The 15,672-nt window shown below is 50.1% G+C and overlaps 7 protein-coding genes across 7 annotated transcripts; 4 read left to right on the top strand and 3 right to left on the bottom strand.

Moving 5' to 3' along the window:
• Window positions 1-25: 25 nt before the first annotated feature.
• Window positions 26-1,521, bottom strand: F5J12DRAFT_804225 (deoxyhypusine hydroxylase). The gene is made up of 6 exons (XM_051744489.1): window positions 1,321-1,521; window positions 1,135-1,268; window positions 899-1,080; window positions 611-841; window positions 318-549; window positions 26-259 (listed from the first exon to the last, which is right to left on the bottom strand). Exons 1-6 carry the CDS (start codon window positions 1,466-1,468, stop codon window positions 179-181), a joined length of 1,008 nt encoding a protein of 335 aa, XP_051604547.1. The 5' UTR covers window positions 1,469-1,521; the 3' UTR covers window positions 26-178.
• Window positions 1,522-1,543: 22 nt separating this feature from the next.
• F5J12DRAFT_713622 (ribosomal protein L10-domain-containing protein) lies at window positions 1,544-2,367 on the top strand (the record flags this gene model as incomplete). Its single annotated transcript, XM_051740848.1, has 3 exons — window positions 1,544-1,728; window positions 1,790-1,889; window positions 1,948-2,367. The coding sequence occupies 3 exons, from the start codon at window positions 1,544-1,546 to the stop codon at window positions 2,365-2,367; spliced, it is 705 nt and encodes a 234-aa protein (XP_051604546.1).
• Window positions 2,368-2,492: 125 nt separating this feature from the next.
• On the top strand, window positions 2,493-5,530 carry F5J12DRAFT_903281 (Alpha/Beta hydrolase protein; the record flags this gene model as incomplete). The annotated part of the gene is made up of 16 exons (XM_051748385.1): window positions 2,493-2,728; window positions 2,781-3,282; window positions 3,335-3,448; window positions 3,498-3,640; window positions 3,688-3,772; window positions 3,822-4,302; window positions 4,361-4,388; window positions 4,477-4,529; window positions 4,589-4,680; window positions 4,734-4,804; window positions 4,843-4,903; window positions 4,953-5,000; window positions 5,059-5,117; window positions 5,176-5,292; window positions 5,349-5,417; window positions 5,470-5,530. The coding sequence occupies 16 exons, from the start codon at window positions 2,493-2,495 to the stop codon at window positions 5,528-5,530; spliced, it is 2,220 nt and encodes a 739-aa protein (XP_051604545.1).
• A 185-nt stretch (window positions 5,531-5,715) lies between these two features.
• Window positions 5,716-7,168, bottom strand: F5J12DRAFT_888766 (uncharacterized protein; the record flags this gene model as incomplete). The annotated part of the gene is made up of 6 exons (XM_051747281.1): window positions 5,716-5,856; window positions 5,911-6,375; window positions 6,432-6,770; window positions 6,824-6,844; window positions 6,898-7,035; window positions 7,100-7,168. 6 exons carry the CDS (start codon window positions 7,166-7,168, stop codon window positions 5,716-5,718), a joined length of 1,173 nt encoding a protein of 390 aa, XP_051604544.1.
• A 942-nt stretch (window positions 7,169-8,110) lies between these two features.
• F5J12DRAFT_713447 (uncharacterized protein) lies at window positions 8,111-8,447 on the top strand (the record flags this gene model as incomplete). Its single annotated transcript, XM_051740832.1, has 2 exons — window positions 8,111-8,233; window positions 8,286-8,447. The coding sequence occupies 2 exons, from the start codon at window positions 8,111-8,113 to the stop codon at window positions 8,445-8,447; spliced, it is 285 nt and encodes a 94-aa protein (XP_051604543.1).
• Window positions 8,448-8,547: 100 nt separating this feature from the next.
• F5J12DRAFT_903279 (Sec1-like protein) lies at window positions 8,548-13,123 on the bottom strand (the record flags this gene model as incomplete). Its single annotated transcript, XM_051748384.1, has 19 exons — window positions 8,548-8,668; window positions 8,717-8,798; window positions 8,858-8,966; window positions 9,017-9,094; window positions 9,147-9,467; window positions 9,525-9,811; window positions 9,865-10,023; window positions 10,071-10,095; window positions 10,820-10,934; window positions 10,986-11,123; window positions 11,185-11,306; window positions 11,456-11,464; window positions 11,521-11,679; window positions 11,730-12,050; window positions 12,104-12,307; window positions 12,361-12,588; window positions 12,638-12,717; window positions 12,780-12,975; window positions 13,034-13,123. 19 exons carry the CDS (start codon window positions 13,121-13,123, stop codon window positions 8,548-8,550), a joined length of 2,844 nt encoding a protein of 947 aa, XP_051604542.1.
• A 2,179-nt stretch (window positions 13,124-15,302) lies between these two features.
• On the top strand, window positions 15,303-15,640 carry F5J12DRAFT_713244 (uncharacterized protein; the record flags this gene model as incomplete). Its single annotated transcript, XM_051740823.1, has 2 exons — window positions 15,303-15,482; window positions 15,527-15,640. The coding sequence occupies 2 exons, from the start codon at window positions 15,303-15,305 to the stop codon at window positions 15,638-15,640; spliced, it is 294 nt and encodes a 97-aa protein (XP_051604541.1).
• Window positions 15,641-15,672: the final 32 nt, after the last annotated feature.

Below are 15,672 nucleotides of genomic sequence, written 5' to 3'. Positions count from 1 at the left end.
GATTGGCCGAAAGCAGACAGCGTCGGTTACATAAACGCTTACTCAGATTATACATACGCTTGGCGTCTCCCGTTTTACAACTACTACATATGTAGTACTGGCCTGAAGCTCGGTCTAATGATCTAATACTTATCAAACTCCTTCCCTACACGTGGACGCTACCGGAGCCTGAAATGTATTAGAGGGGTGGAATACATTCGGCCGTGCTCTTGACGATCTCCAGGCCATTGGCATACTGAAACTGATCCGAGTTTTCATACTGATAAATGTGTTGAGTATTAACAAGTTTTGCCGTGAACGAGAATGAGAATGCATACCTCCCACATGTCAATCGCAACTTGGCAACTCTCACGCACGACTGTAGGGGCATCCTCTCTTGTCATCCATTCTTTCAGGTACTCAAGCACTTCCGGCGTTGCTATCCCACCCAAAGCTTCAGCTGCTTCATGTCGCACCATGTCGGATTCAGAAGTGTCTTGTAGGACTTTTAAAAGAGCGGGAACAGCGTGTGGCGAGAGCAACTGCCCGAAGACAAACGCAACTTCATGTCTTGCGCGGAGACAATATACCTTGAGAAAATCAACCTATCATCATTCATCTTCAAACTCACTTGAACAGAGCGCTGTCATCTGAGAATCCTGCCGCAAGGGCATCGACTGCGGCGGGCGTACCAATGTTCCGAAGGGCAAACATCGCACGGTATCGCTCAAACAAAGGTAGCCCAGTGTCCAGGAGTGTACACTTGAGTGTATGAATGGTCGCATTATCGATATCCTCCGGTCTCGGCGTTCCAGAGAGAAGTTTGGACGACGGCGGGGCAGGGTCGATGGATGTATAGGACCTTGGTAAAAGAGATTGTCATTGGGTTAGCCGTAGCTATGTTGAGGGAACAACTGACGGTAGCGCATCAGTGGACTGTTTCTCGACAAGGTGTTTTTTTCCCTCTTCCGAGTTATCCCATTCAATCTTGGCAAGGGCGATCTCACAAGTCTCGCGGACACTCCGATTGCGATCGGCGAGGTATTCCTTCAGGATCGGGATAGAAGAAGTGGAAGAAATTGCTCCCATAGCTTCCGCTGCCTAGGCACGACTGTTGAGCAAGGCATTATCCAAGCAAGAGAAGGAGTGACGAACCTCGTGCCGCACCATAGGGTCTTCGTCCTCATTTCGGAGGACTGACTCTAGCACAGGGAGTGCTGACGTGCGCTTCATCTGGCCTAGACAATATGCCAACTCATGTTTTAAAAGAGCAGATCGATCCTGAAAACCTGGGGATGTGGAAGTAGACATCATGATTGCGCGAACATGGTCCAGCCGTACCTCTGGATATGATGGCGACCGCGTCTTCGCTTTTCAAAGACTTGAGTGTGAACAGTGCACGAAATCGATCGTGTAGTGCGGCTGCTCCGCTGGTGTTTAGCAACGAGTCTTGGAGGGCCTTGAGTTCAGCGGTGCCAACTGCCATCATGACATTAGTATGTGTGCAGACTTGAAGTCGGCGGACTTCCAAATCGGCTCGATATCATACCAGATCATCATCAGCATGCCAAAGTCAAAACGGTCACAGGTCGTCTCACTGACCAAGGTTGCAAAAAAGACCAGAGAGCATAAAACTGCTCTCCTGACAGAGATTCAAGAAAATTCGGAAAAATGGAAGTTTTGTTGGGTCTTCGAAGTGGGTGCGATGCGTAACACTCATCTCAAAGCCGTCCGAAGTTTATGGCGAGGGTCAGTCAAATGGCGTCTCCGCTGTGTCCTCTCTATCTAACGTGAGTGCGGCTCGATGTAGTTCTGCAAGAATTTTTTTTGGGAGGGCTGCAGTAATGGCAAAGGCACTGGGAACAACACCGGAGGAGGAACATCGCTTGGGACTACACAAACTGTCACAAGTTAGAATCCATCTGCCATCCTCGTTTTTTTTGTAGGGCTCACCCTTTTTGAATGCAGCACGTAAAGGGCCAAGTTGGCCTACTATTCACTGACTCGGAACCGCAAGAAGTCATAGAGTGGTTTGACGATTTCCGAAAACCTGACTTTGCACGAGCAGGTAACATCGCTAGCCGGACAGTCGTGCTTCCTGCTGGCCCCGTCATGCGTGTGCACTCCGAGCCCCCAGAGCCGTTCCCTCACAACGAAGACCCTCAACTGAGAAAACTAGGGCTGACTACGGTAATGAACAGAGGGGTTCCTACGCTGGAGACACCACAGCAGATATGCGAACAGGGAAAGGCGCTGACGAGCGAGCAGGCCCAACTACTGAAACTCATTGGCGAAAAGATGGTTGTTTTCCGAGTAGCTTTGAGGGCCCGGTGGGATTCTGAGACGGGTATGATTACTGAGGTGGCCAGGTGGACCACCTGCAGCTGAGGAGGATTCGGACGGGGAGATGAGCGAGTAATACGAGCTGTTGTACTTTTGTCAATGTCACGTGCTCACTCGCCTGTGGTGGAATGTTATGAGAAGGGGGGATGTTTAGTTCATCGATACCAGCCATGTGGTTGCCCGGGGCTGCTCTGGGCCTTCTGGGGCTTTCCCTTCAACAGCCATCGGCACCGCCGACCTCACAACCAAGCCCGATCATGTCGCCGTCGTTTGCCTTGAAGGAGTCAAGCGATGTACTCTCTCCAAAGGATATGCTCTCCCTGCCAAGGCCGGGGGATCCCCTCCCAAACATCGCCGGCGATTTGGCACTCGTTCCCATCAGTCAGTACTCCTCCGACGATCGCAAGTGAGTTTACAACCTTCTTCTCCACAGCTTAGCCTAACTCGATAGGGAAAAGGACCCACAAGTTACTCGCTGTTGTACCTTTGGAATCTGGATCTCGGGAATACTCCCTTCCCCTGCCAAAGGGCGGTGACGCTTTCTGGATTGACTCGCGTACCATTGCGCACGTCGTCGAAGCCGAAAGTGGAAAGAAACAGGACATATTCGCAGTCCCAGTCACATACGAAAACGGCATTGTTGCTGCCGGAGAACCTGTCCTTGTTGGTTCCTTCCCAGTTACCACTGCAGCGGACTTCTGCTATTCCCCCTGCTCGGGAACTCTTGTATTCTCTGCATACGTTTACGCGGACGGCGATTTGGAAGCAGTGACGGCGAATGACGAAGCATACGACAACCGAGGCAACACCGCTCTGGTGTACGATCAAACATTTGAACGTCAATGGGACACGTGGGTTGGTCCAAAACACAAATCCCTTTTCACTGTCAAACTTCAAAAAGAGGACAGCAAATACGTCCTCAGGAATTCTTTCACAAACGTCCTCAAAGGCACCGAGTTGGTATGATCTTCCCCCGATCGTCCATTTCCTTCCTAATCTTACGTCTTTCTAGAGCTCTCCCGTTGAGCCATTTGGAGGAAAGGACGACTTTGACATTTCGGATAGTCAAATTATCTTTACTGCAAAGGACCCCAAGCTTCCCCAGGCAATGCACACTAAGCAAAATGTAGGCGTATGATACTACTACTCTCATCGTCATTCCCATTCGCGTCCAGATCTATCTTGTTGGCTTTGATGGTTCAAACCTTGTGGAACTTACCTCCGGCATCCATGGCGCTACCCATGCTCCAGTCTTCAACCGCCAAGGCACAAAAGTTGCCTGGCTTCAACTCGATGAAGATGGCCACGAATCAGATAGGTTGGTCTCCGTGTCGTTTTGAATACTCAGTGCTGACACCTGACAAGACACAAGATCGTCATTCACGATCTCATCAAAGGCATCAGCTTCACAGTCACCCAGGAATGGGATCGATCGCCCAGTGTACTAGTGGTTGGTATTCCCCTGACAGCCCGATATTGCACTGTTGAACGACCACCAGTTCTCGGAAGATGGTGACTTCCTCTATTTCACAGCAGAAGACGTGGCAAGGGTTAAAATCTTCGTTCTTCCTGTGCCTCCAACTCCAGACAAAAGCACGACTCACCCTAAGCTATCTGACCCTTATAAGACACCCGTCGCTCTTACCGATTCTCATGCTGCTTCCGGCATTCAAATCCTTCCAAATGGTCGCATCAGTTTTGCAGTTTCCTCCCTGACTGCACCCAAGGATGTCTTTATCCTTGGCAATCTCCGGAAGGTGGAAGTGGACGTAATGAACATGACACCCAACATCTACCGCGGTGAACTTACCCGGATCACGAAGTTTTCTGCAGATTCCTTGCAGGGAAAGTCCCTCCATCCAGGAGAAGAGTTCTGGTTTGAGGGCGCGACCCAACAAATACATGGATGGATTCTCACTCCTCCCGGCTATCAGACCACGGATATGAAGAAATGGCCTATTGTATTGCTCATCCATGGAGGTTATTCATCTTCTTTATCATCCCATATGGCGTACCCTTAGTGCTAATGTTTTCGCAGGCCCTGAATCATGCTGGCAAGATTCTTGGTCCACGCGCTGGAACCCGAATGGTAACATTTATTCCAAATAATCGCGTGCCTGGGGATACTTAACTGCACCAGTTTTTGCCAACCAGGGCTACTTTCGTTGTTATGATCAATCCAACTGGATCTACGTCTTTCGGCCAAAGTATATCTTTTTGACATAGTGCATTAGCAACTGGAATGCTAATAATTGCCGCTCGTCAGACCTCACCGAAGGTATCAAGGAAGATTGGGGCGGAAAACCATTTGTAGACCTCCGCAATGGCTGGAAATATGTATTAGATCACTATCCCCAAGTAAGTTGTTGATCAGACGATTTCCGTCCGCCAGGTGGTTGACGCTCCGTTAGGTCGACCCGGAGCGCGCGGTCGCCGCGGGTGCTAGTTGGGGTGGTTACTGCTATCAAGTACGTCTCACCCCGTCTCGTTAGAGAAGAAACTCTGATCGCACCATACAAGCTGGATTCAAGGAAACCCAGAATTCGGATTCAATTTTAAAGCTCTGTTTTGTCATGATGGTGTACGCTCCCCATTGCTTGGTGGCGTAGACGCTAACGTCTTTGACCCAGGTTTTCGATGTCACTTACAAGGGCTACGCAACTGACGAGCTTTTCTTCGTGAGTTGGTACTGCTCCCTCTCTCGAAACGGTTAAACCTCGACGTATCACTTGTTAGTTCAATCATGAATGGGGAGGACGTCCATGGGAACCCAAGTCTCTTGAACTCTCTCGGAAGTGCGTAATAATTCTCAATGCTCTTCGAGACACACCCCAACCATGCCCGCTACTCTAGGTACAGCCCAGTGTATACCGTCAGTAAGTGGTCGACACCACAGCTTATTGTTCACGGGAGCAAGGATTATCGCCTCCCGGAAACCGAGGGCATCGCAGTATTCCATGCGTTGCAGCAGTATGTGTCCTATCTCCGTCCTTTTAGTTGTGCTGATATGCTTGGCTTGCCCATAGACTGGGCGTTCCTAGCCGACTTGTCATCTTTCCTGACGAAAATCACTGGGTCCTCAATCCTGGTAACAGGTTCGTGTCTCCTGTGAGTAGTGCTGCTCCATCCATTCAACCCTTGCTTTAGTTTGAAATGGCACTACGAAGTGTTTAGGTGGTTCAACCAATATGTAGGAAAGACAGGCTAGAATCGAACAGTCCTTACACATAAGGACTCTTCTGTTCGCTGTACACTCGATGTACCGACGCTTAAATTAGACAAGTGTGAATGAGTCACGTTCAAGTGGCGTGTCATGGGCTTCGTATGGATACCACATGCATATATTCGTGCTCGGTGAGCTCACGAAGATGTGCTCTGTAGATGGCGCTGCACTCATTTCCGCGGCCTTGCATTGTTCTCCGCCGCCGGCACTATTTTACGCTTCTTGGCCTTCAGTGGTTGGGTGGAGGGCTTCTTCGCTGAAGCTGGTGGCTTTCGTATGTGTTTGATGCCGGAGATTTCTTCGAGGTTGGGCTGTGATCGAAAGATAGTCAGTCCGTGAAAAAAAATAGAGAACGAGTCACCAACCTCGGCACCCATCATCAACTCATCGTCGTCGGAACCGGCATCTGTTTCCATGTCATCTGATGGGGTCCCAGATTCATCCACTTCTACGTAGAGACGTTGTGGTGCTGACTTGCGCTTTATGCGCGTAACCCCCTGGTTCGCCTTCGTCGCTGGAGTCTGTACAGGCGCGAACTTGGAAGTCGAAGCAGATGCAGAAGTCGACGCCGAGGGCGCAATGCCTTTCCGTACATCACGATCCACGCTCTCTTCTTTGACGGGAACTTCGACGACAGCCTGTACACGTCTGAGGAGGAGTGGCCGGCGGTCTGGTACCCCTGCTCCACCTGATGGTCCGCGGAAATGTGTTGCCTGCCCGGCTGTGAGACGCGCATTTGCCCGGTTTTCAGAGGTCGGTGTAGGTAGGGACCCAGGGGGTTGCCGAGTTTGCAACGCGCTTGAAGGTGCTTTTGGCTTGACAGAAGCAGACTTGGGTGCTCTATGTCAGAAAATTGCGAGTCATACGCAAGTGGTGCACGCAATACCGTGGACGCTGATAAATCCTTGGCATCTGAATGCCTCATAATTGGAGTGACATGCGCGGTAGGATCCAATGACTGAGGTTTAGCCTGAAGACGGCGGACAGTGAAAGTTGACTTGGAACGCAAATTGCAGAAGAAAGGAGAGGAACGCACGGAGAGACGTTCGGAGACGAGAACATCCACCCGTTGGGCAAGCCTCGATCGCTCCTGCTCTACGCGGAGAAATTGCTCCTTCCAGCTGACTGCCTCGACTCTAGAGTTATCTTCGAGACGGAGACACTGTTCTTTCCATTGTGTCGCCTCTTGGCGCAGCTGTGCAATGGTGTCTAAATGATGTTCGATCTTTTGGAGAACGTTGAGTGCATTCTGGGACAGGAATATTGGGGTGAAGGTACCGTCAACTCAGCTTGACGTGCCTGTGACGTGGTTCGCGAGCAGGTGGTTGGTACGGTTAGACATGGATGCGTACCGCAGCTTTCCACGTGTTTGCTTCTTCTTTCCAAGCCTGTTCTTCAAGTTTGCAGTCGTGGAGTGCCTTGATGGCCTCGTCCCGTTCTCGACGCGCTTCACGCGTCTCTGCTGTGGCTTGTTCTTGGGCAGTGGTAATCTAGCACGAACCACCTTGTCAACCGCCTTGTGCTAGTCGCTACTTTGTGTGGTAGATGGCGCACCGCAAGTGTCGCTGCCCTGCCGAAAGCAGCGAGGGCGTCTGTGAGGACTGCTGATGGTGTCGCGCTCATCGTGTCTCCCGTCCGTCGGTCTCACTAAAACGCGTCTCGGCAAGGACCGCCCCTGTCAACAACACAATGCAGTGCACGAGCCCAGCAACACCACGCAGGCGTCTTCTCCGCATCACTAAAGTCTGGTCGAAGCCGTGTACACCTCACATGCCATGTACAACCTCTACTGTGACTCGGTCGACTCTGATCAAACGTGCAGCAGCCACAATCCTCCTGGAACAGGCGCCCTGGTGCATCAGGGAAAATCAGGACCTGAAGTTGGCACCCTGGGAGTTATCACTTGCCCCTAGCGCAGTCGATGGATATGCCTGTCATCAAAGACAGGGATGGCGACAGGCTACCAGGATTCTATATTTTTTCTATATGCAGAAGTGGTCCGGCAAGCATCTGGAAATGCAACGCCAGTTGTTCGGCGCGTTCTCCAACGTAGTCACTCGTTTCCCGGTGCGCGACGGGTCCAATGCGCCTTATCGGCCGACTAACCTTGCGTATGGCAATTGATACCATTGGTCTGTCCCCACTGCCTGATACGCTTGCTGTGTGCCCATGTGCGTGGGGGCCGTTCCATCTCCCGGGTTACTTGTGCTTGGGGTGTCCCAGTGGCCTGAAAAACAACTCCTTGATCTGCTCTCTAGAAGATGTCCTGTCCTGCAGCGATCCAGTGCTGACAAACCTTTTGTCACCACTACTTCAGAAACCAATATCTGATTGCAAATGTGGAGCCTATGTCCTATACTTGCCATGTTTGTCGGAGGCTTGAGTGACACAGTAGAGAACCGTGATTTTAGTGTCTTCCAGATCCCACTGACATCATGCTGACGCACACAACTCCATCCAGCAGCTCAGCAACCCGAGTCTGTTGGCTTTCTGCACTCATCTGGGGGACTTTTGTTCCGGTCTTTCACAATGACCAAACAGCACCACGAAGCCGCAAAGGATGCCATGAAGGACGGTAGCGGGAAAGAAGACACTGCACTTAAGTTCAAAAAGCCTTTCCAGACAGTCAATCGTCCGGCTGCTACAGACCATGACATTCATGAAGACTACGTGAACAATCCACCTCAGGTGAGTACAGCTACAATCTCACACAGGGTTGCATTTGACATTCTTACTGTAGAATGTTGCCCATGTACCCACGAGTAAGCGAACTCCAGGAGTCAAGGAGGGTGCTTACGAAGAAACATCAGAGCCTGGGGTGTTGGGAGACGAGGAAATTGGCAGAGCGAAGCAGGTTGAGGTCGAGGGAGAAATGTTGAATGAAAGCTCTATGCATCCGTGAACCACACCTGGCGGACTCTAGAACCTTGAACACCGTACTTCGGAAAGCAGGAGTTGTGATAAAGGAAGGTAGAAAACAGAGTTACCGTACAAGAAAATATTTACATGAGTTTAGCACCTCCATTTACACCACCACTCTTCTTGAGCTTTCGCCCAGTGGCAAATAAAATGCTATCCAGCAAGGCGGCAACTGTTAAAACACCACCCACGATGGCACAAGTACTAAATGGCCAGTGAGACGACTGAAAACCTGCAGCAGTTATTACTCACGATGTAAGGAAGTGGGCAAATGATTGCCTCGTTTCAGAGTGGACAATGAGAATAGGCGATATCTCGAAGTTGAAGTAGGCACCTAGACGCCCATTAGTTCTGAAGGTTTATAGGAGGGTAGTGAATGCATCGACTGCGCACCCGGGATGCCAACAGTGCTATGCTGAGTATAAACACCCTGGTTGTCCTCGTTCCCGTTTTCGCTCAAGTCCCGCTCAAAGTGGGTAACACTGTACTGGTGGCTGTTTATCTGCGTATTGCCTTGAGCAAAGAAGGAGAAAAGCAATGGAATGAACAGACCGTTTTGTCACCCAGCATTCTGAACTGCGTCGAGACAACTTTGAGGAAATACTGGAACATGTACTGCGGCTTGCTGGTCTAGCGGTAGAGTGCATTAATACGAAAGCTCGGCAACTTGACGATAACAAACCTTCGCCACGTAACCGTCGAGCGGGTTTCCGACGATATTCATCCGTTTCTTCATCTCCTTCGATGTGATGGCCTTTTTCGGGTTGTACTCATCATCAGCCATGAATAAAAATTCATGAACCGTGTGAGAGAAGTCGTGGGGGTTACCGTCATTCCTCAAATATGGGACCAGGTCGCGGAACTGCCGAGAATTGGTCTGGTATGACCTTCCGGGAGATAGGTGGATACTTCCAACGACCTTATTGACACGAATGCGACCTGAGATATTGCAGCCTTCTTCTGCCTGCTCTTTGAGCTTCTCTGACCACCCTTCTTGAACGCACTACGAAGAAGTCATGATGAATAAACAGGCTTCCACGGAATGGAAATTAAAATTCACCTGTTCAATATCATCTGGGTTCCCAAAACTCCAACCTTTATTGGAGTACGCTTGTCTCACGTCCTCACAACTGTTGCAGCACCCACTTGGAGGTTCCGTACCGCCATAGCAGGAACCGCAATAATCTGGGCCTCGTTGTTCGGCTAGTTTATCAATGTCGTTGCGCAACTCTCCGGTACGTATCCCCACAACATCATCGCCAGCCTTCGTAAGCCGCTTCTTCATTATGTTATGGGAGATATCTCTCTGCTGCTCCCCAGATATGTCCAGGACATCCAGACTCAGCACTAGTTCGCAGTCAGACGATGAATGAAACCATGACAGCCTACAAAACACTCACAGTAACACGGAACATGCGGGAACGTAACATTGAGCTTCACACTCAGTTTCTGGCCTCTGCTTCTGTCGACGACTATTGAAGTATCGACTGCTACCCGTCGGTAGTCGAAAAACTCCATGGTGGTGAAAGCAAGTATAATACATGCAGAAATGAGCGTCACTAGACAGTATTAGAACGACAATGCATCTGGTCAGGCTGAAACTCACGTAATGCGCCAGTGCGCGTTTTCACCTTCACATCCGTCCGTAGTCTGTCGGGTTGAAGAGGTTAGTCGAAGGCAACCGACTTGTTCCCGACGAGTGCTGGGATGGGGCGTACCTTGCCGAAGGCATCGATACCTTTCAAGCCCGCCAAAAACCCCTTGGCCATTCTCACCGTCTGAGCTCTGACCGAGCAATCGGGCTTGAGGATATTTGGAAGCAAACTTGGTTGGAGAGGAGGCTTAGGACTATGCGATTTAGGTCGCCTGAAGGGCACGTGACTAGGGGATACGTGTCTTACCCGGAAATATCTCGGGCACGGTCCATTTGGAGTACTGCATAGCTGTACACGAGTCATTCGATCATCCAAGTGCTAGTTCGCCAGTATGTTGTCGCCATCACAGATTGATCATACTCCCAATTCCAAGGTCTGAGGGCACTCACAAGTACTAGAATGAGAGTACATACGAGGTATTCACCTACGATCAGCCAAAACTATGCTAGATAACACCAGTAAATCTAATATCCGCTAACCTTGCCATCGCCATCATTGCACGTGGGAGTGCAGAGACACAAGACGGACATCTTCTGCGTAAGTAATAACGCGGCTCAGGAGAATCCAATCTTGTCCTACCCCTTGCCTGACTTTGTCGAACAAACTACGGACATCCGTCCTTGATACCTTCTGCTTGCACACCAGCATTATCCGAGCTACTCCGATATAAGCCTGTTCCAGCGGGACCACCAAGAGAGACATTGACCCCGCCAAGATTGAGATTGAGGGACGGTGCGTTCGATGCCGATTCAGGAGGAGGTTCGTAAACTGACGGTGGGAAATTCTTTGCAGCAGCTCGTATCATCTCCACGTAGCTGCTATGACATCAGCACATCGCACGATCGTACCAAAGGTGCCCTATTGACCTTGATGAATTGTGAACACAGGTCCCTCCAAGCAATATTTGAGTTCCTGCGTTGTTTGCCTCCTGGTTTAACAACGCAACCGTTCTCGCCTCTTCGTACGTTGTCCCCCCAACGATGAAAATGATAATATCCTGGGCCCTGACAAATGGTTAGTACCATATATCCCAATTATAGCAAATACAGTAACACCGTTGCAAACCAAGATTTGTTCCCAGAGCCCTCAAGGAACGGGTAACTTGACTCTTTGAGACGTCCTTTGAGAAGATTTTCCAATGTCTGTGATAAGTGAGGAGTATGTTGCGTATATACGTTCTCCACACCCTGTTGCTTGGTTGATTAGCCACGATACCGACTCCAAGAGAGCAATTACCTTCAGGCCCTTCAGTGCCGACTTCCCCTTTGCCAGTAATGACTCAGGTCAAGAATAGATCATCTTGCCGCTGATCTGAGCCAGCAATGTTCAACAGCACGTAGACGAGCTGTATAAATACGACATATAGTCAGAATCCAAGGCCAAGAACGACCATGAACGAACTCGTGCTTCCTCTTTCGACACTCCGTTCGCCAACAGAAGATTGATGAGGGCGGCGATGTTACCCGTCTGTGATTTTTGATAGCGGAGAGCGTACAATATAACGATGCGGAGCTTGTTCCATGCTGAAACGGCATTGTCTGTTACTAGGGCTTGCACCGTCTGTGTGCGGATTCATATTGGCAACCAATAAAAGTGGGAGGAAAGAAAACCTTCAAATCACATCCAGCACTTGTTGCGAGGCCTTGTTCTACTTCTCCGACGTCAAGTAGACGGTCTCGCTCGACCAGCCTGCTAAGCTCGCCCACCAAGGCGACGTGCTTACTGACATTTCCTCCCAATTTCCTGAATTCCGGGAATTCCTCTACAAATCTCTTCATGTCGGATATTGAATTGATGGCCGAGGGTGACTGGGCGAGGGAACGCGATTGATAGGACTGGACATAATTCTTGAGAGATGTGCCCAAATCCCCGAATGTTGCCAAGTGGTGTGCTTGAAAAAACGGGTCCGTGGACGTAGTCAGTGTAATTTCCTATGATGTTGCTCTATCAGTGCACGTGTCAAAGTATAAAGAAGATGGCTCACGGAAAGCTCGGGACCGATATCGGGAACCATACTAAGGTTTACTCGGCCATTATGGACACCGAGGAGTTCGTGTACCATCGCTTGGTAAGTCCATTGAGTCAGTAACGGAGTGACAGGATCATTTCTTCTGTCTAGGATAATCAACAGGGGCGATACGACAGCAGGCCGAAAATCAAACAAGGTCGACTCCGACTGGATGCGGAGCTGTTAGAAATGGACATAAGCAAATGCATCTATTGAGAAAGTATAAGTCTTACGTGGACTTCGTTCGCCAACTTTTTGGCCATACCGCTCATTTTTTCGTACCGGATGACAGGTTTCTTCCTCAAGCTCAACAGAACAGCGATAATTCCCTGTACCGAACATCCCAGTGCAACTTCATCCCATGTGTTCGGCGAAGAGCCATAGAGAGGCCTATCCTCACTTGGGATGTGGTTGAGGGAAAACAGAGATGGCAACAGGGGAGCGTAATCCGCGAAGTATTCCTGACGAAAGGGTTGAATAGTATATGCCGCAAGCACAGAAGCTATGTACCTGAACTTCTCTCACTACTTCGAACTCGTCCGCTTCCGCAAGGCGCTCGATGGTCGACTTCGAGAGCACATTGCTGAAGTCTACCGGGCGGAAGATATTATGAATACTTGGAACGATCGTTGCGATGATTTCACGCACTGACAGAGATAATAGTCTCCGTACTTGGGCTCTCGAAGCTCCGAGGACACCGCCGCGATGCTTTCCTCGCTGGGTTGCAAGAAGCAGACACATTTCATGTGAGCCATTCGGTTCCGTTGCGGATTGTCAACACGATCCGTCAAATAAACTTGATGGGAGAGAAGAGTAGATTGTGTTGCAGCGAGCGACACGATGGGGGTCTACAAGGACCAAATGCATAAGTCCTGGGACACGCGGGTGCGGAGAAACCACTATTACAGTGTGTGCATCGAGCAGGAGTACTTTCATAGCTGAGGGGGTGGACACCAACTTGGCGATGTAGGTCTCGACAGCTTTCACCACGTCCATGCTGAGAAGTCCTCTACGATCGTATAGTGCGTGCCAAAGGTCCTAGAATGTAGTCAAGCTGAGACGTTGCGTCGTAGCAGAGTTCGCAGTAACCGCTCATCCAAATCAGGCAAACGTTGACAGTTACATCAACCCTCTTCTCAAATACTGGCGATGGCGCAGACCCTGACTCGGAGACAGCGTGGAAAGCAGGGAAAAAGAAAACAAATTGTTTGGAAGTTGCAACGGTAAGCGATATCTCGTACGTTTGCATTCTGTATGTTGGGTTGTGCCCCCCTTTCATGGCTTGCGCTGAGCCCTGTGAGGAACAGTGACGCAACTTACACGTCACTCACCAGCCGGTTGACCTCAATTTCAGCCACCACCTCCCCCCCTCATCGGAGCCGCATGAACATGTTTTTTGTCACGTCCTCAGCCGCTCATTGATATCCGGGGCCAGGTAAGTGGTAACCTAACCACTATTTTTCTGGGAGTTAGAAATGCGCCTATGGCGCAAAAACCACCTTACCTCTGCCCCCACCGCGGCAAGGTTTAGCTGCCCACGGGTTGGGCAATCCGCGGAAATGACCTTTTCTTCCATTGCTTTCAGTCTGTGTGCGGACATTCTGAAAACCGAAGGGGATACTTTCCCTGAAGCAGGGCTATCGTGCATCCTTGAGGGTGCGTGAGTAAGTGCAATCTCCCGCCTTATGGTGCAACTTTGGAGAAATGAATATGCGATTGAATTACTGGACTCGCCGCCCACACCCCTTTTGGACCGAGCAGTGTGTACGTTTCCAGGCGCAGTGCATACCACACTCCCCATTTTACCCACTCATTTACTTGACTGATGGTTTGCACAAAGGTCATGATCCTAGGTTCGCCCTGGTAACAACGCCCTTTCCGCCCTTCCCCCTCATATTCTATACCCACAATAAATATTATATATTGGTAATGTCGCCGACTGGGCCAGGGGCTCTAGGCACAGCAACAGACGAAAACAAGGTATCAGAAGCAGCCACGTAGAAAATTAGAGTTTTTGCAACCCGACTTATCGCTTCGGCCTTCGTCAAAACCGAATGGAATAGAAGACGCCAAAGGCATGGGAAGTCAACTTTAGTGGTAGGAGGAAACGCTTTGCGGTATTAGTCCCCTGTGCAAAATCACTCGACCTTCTGCAAGATAAGCCAGGATGTGTGCATTTCACAAAGCGGCAGGAGTTATACTCACCGCGGCACAACAAAGACGGTCATAATTTTATTTGCAGAGCTGACCTGGTCTCTTGGACTCCGAGCGTATCTCCCTGTCTCCCTGCATTGTGTCAGCTAGGGGCCGGTACGGCCCGACTTCGGACGCGCTCCGTGATTGCAACTGGTACCTCTGTCCAGGGAAATGAAGTCCTGCAACAACAACACTTTGAATACCACAGCCACTAATGACGGCGTGAACATTAAACCAGAGAGCAAATATTCCATTACTTCCACCTGTACTCAGCCAGGCTCAGCCCTACCAGCTCTGACGACATGCTCCTTGTTGATCTGGTTCATCCGGACTCCCATAGTCTACGTAGCATGATATATTTAAGCAGAATGGGGTTCTGCTAATCTTAATAGAATTTTAGACCGTAGTATCTGGTGGGATCTTTGGCCGAGCCGGCCCATGCCACTTATCGTTTGTTTCCCATGTGATATAACTCCTGCAGGCCACCTGGAAGTGCACCACAGATTATTATTATCTTCCAAGCTACGAGGGCGGTTAGGATCGTCGCTGGCGGCGGAGATTCCTGCGGTGTGTTAAACGGATTTCTTATATTATGCGTATCAAGGGGTGCATAACTCTCGACGTCTACTACTTATCCAACATAACAGGTTATGTCCATCTGTCAGAACCTATGACAATCGCGGTGATTTGCTGTACCAGCGGCATCCGCCGGACCTTGTCTCCCCATTTATTACCAGCCCCGAGGTCAGCCATAACTTTGGCACTCCCACAAACCGCTATCCCCGAGCGCACGGACACAGGGTCATACGAGGGTATCGATCATGTACATCTTCTAGAGTCAATTCTTCGCTGTCACCGCCCTCAGGATTGGACACTGTATACAATAATCGCTCCCTTAATGTTTTCCCGAAGGTGGATGTCCACGATATATAAACGGGTCTCCTCTCGACGATGGAGGCCCAGCTCCAAGTCGAATCACATGGCCAGCTTTTTCTACAACGAATTGCGTCGCGCTCTTTCCGAGCAAACATTTGGCATCGCTCGGTATGAAGTTGCAACTCCTGTCTCGGCGTACGAGGCCACAGCTTCAGTCACGGTGCTGGAGGGCTCTTGTGTCTCGGTAACCTTGACCGGCCGTGGCTATCATGTAGGTATCGGTGTGTTCAGGAATTCTAATTGCGCTGAACACACTGTAATTCGCAGCTTAGCAACGGCCAAACATTCGAGACCATCGAAGATTTGTTGATGTCAATCAGTCCAAAATACGCGCAACAGCGATCAGATGCGCTTTTTGCCAAACTCCGGGGTCTCCAGTGATAAGAACCAGAACATTACTTGGGGCCGCCCAT

The sequence above is a fragment of the Pisolithus orientalis genome, assembly GCF_024613125.1.
Source record: "Pisolithus orientalis strain OTSU chromosome Unknown F5J12scaffold_3, whole genome shotgun sequence".
Lineage (NCBI taxonomy): Eukaryota > Fungi > Basidiomycota > Agaricomycetes > Boletales > Pisolithaceae > Pisolithus > Pisolithus orientalis.
This window is presented reverse-complemented; position numbering and strand designations above follow the sequence as displayed.

Excerpts from the sequence above, each read along its gene's own strand:
- F5J12DRAFT_804225 (XM_051744489.1), bottom strand. The coding sequence starts at position 1,468 with ATGATGGCAGTTGGCACCGCTGAACTCAAGGCCCTCCAAGACTCGTTG. Across the intron at positions 1,269-1,320 it reads GGTCGCCATCATATCCAGAG|GTTTTCAGGATCGATCTGCT; the intron begins GTACGGCTGGAC and ends CCACATCCCCAG. Across the intron at positions 842-898 it reads CAGTCCACTGATGCGCTACC|GTCCTATACATCCATCGACC; the intron begins GTCAGTTGTTCC and ends TCTTTTACCAAG.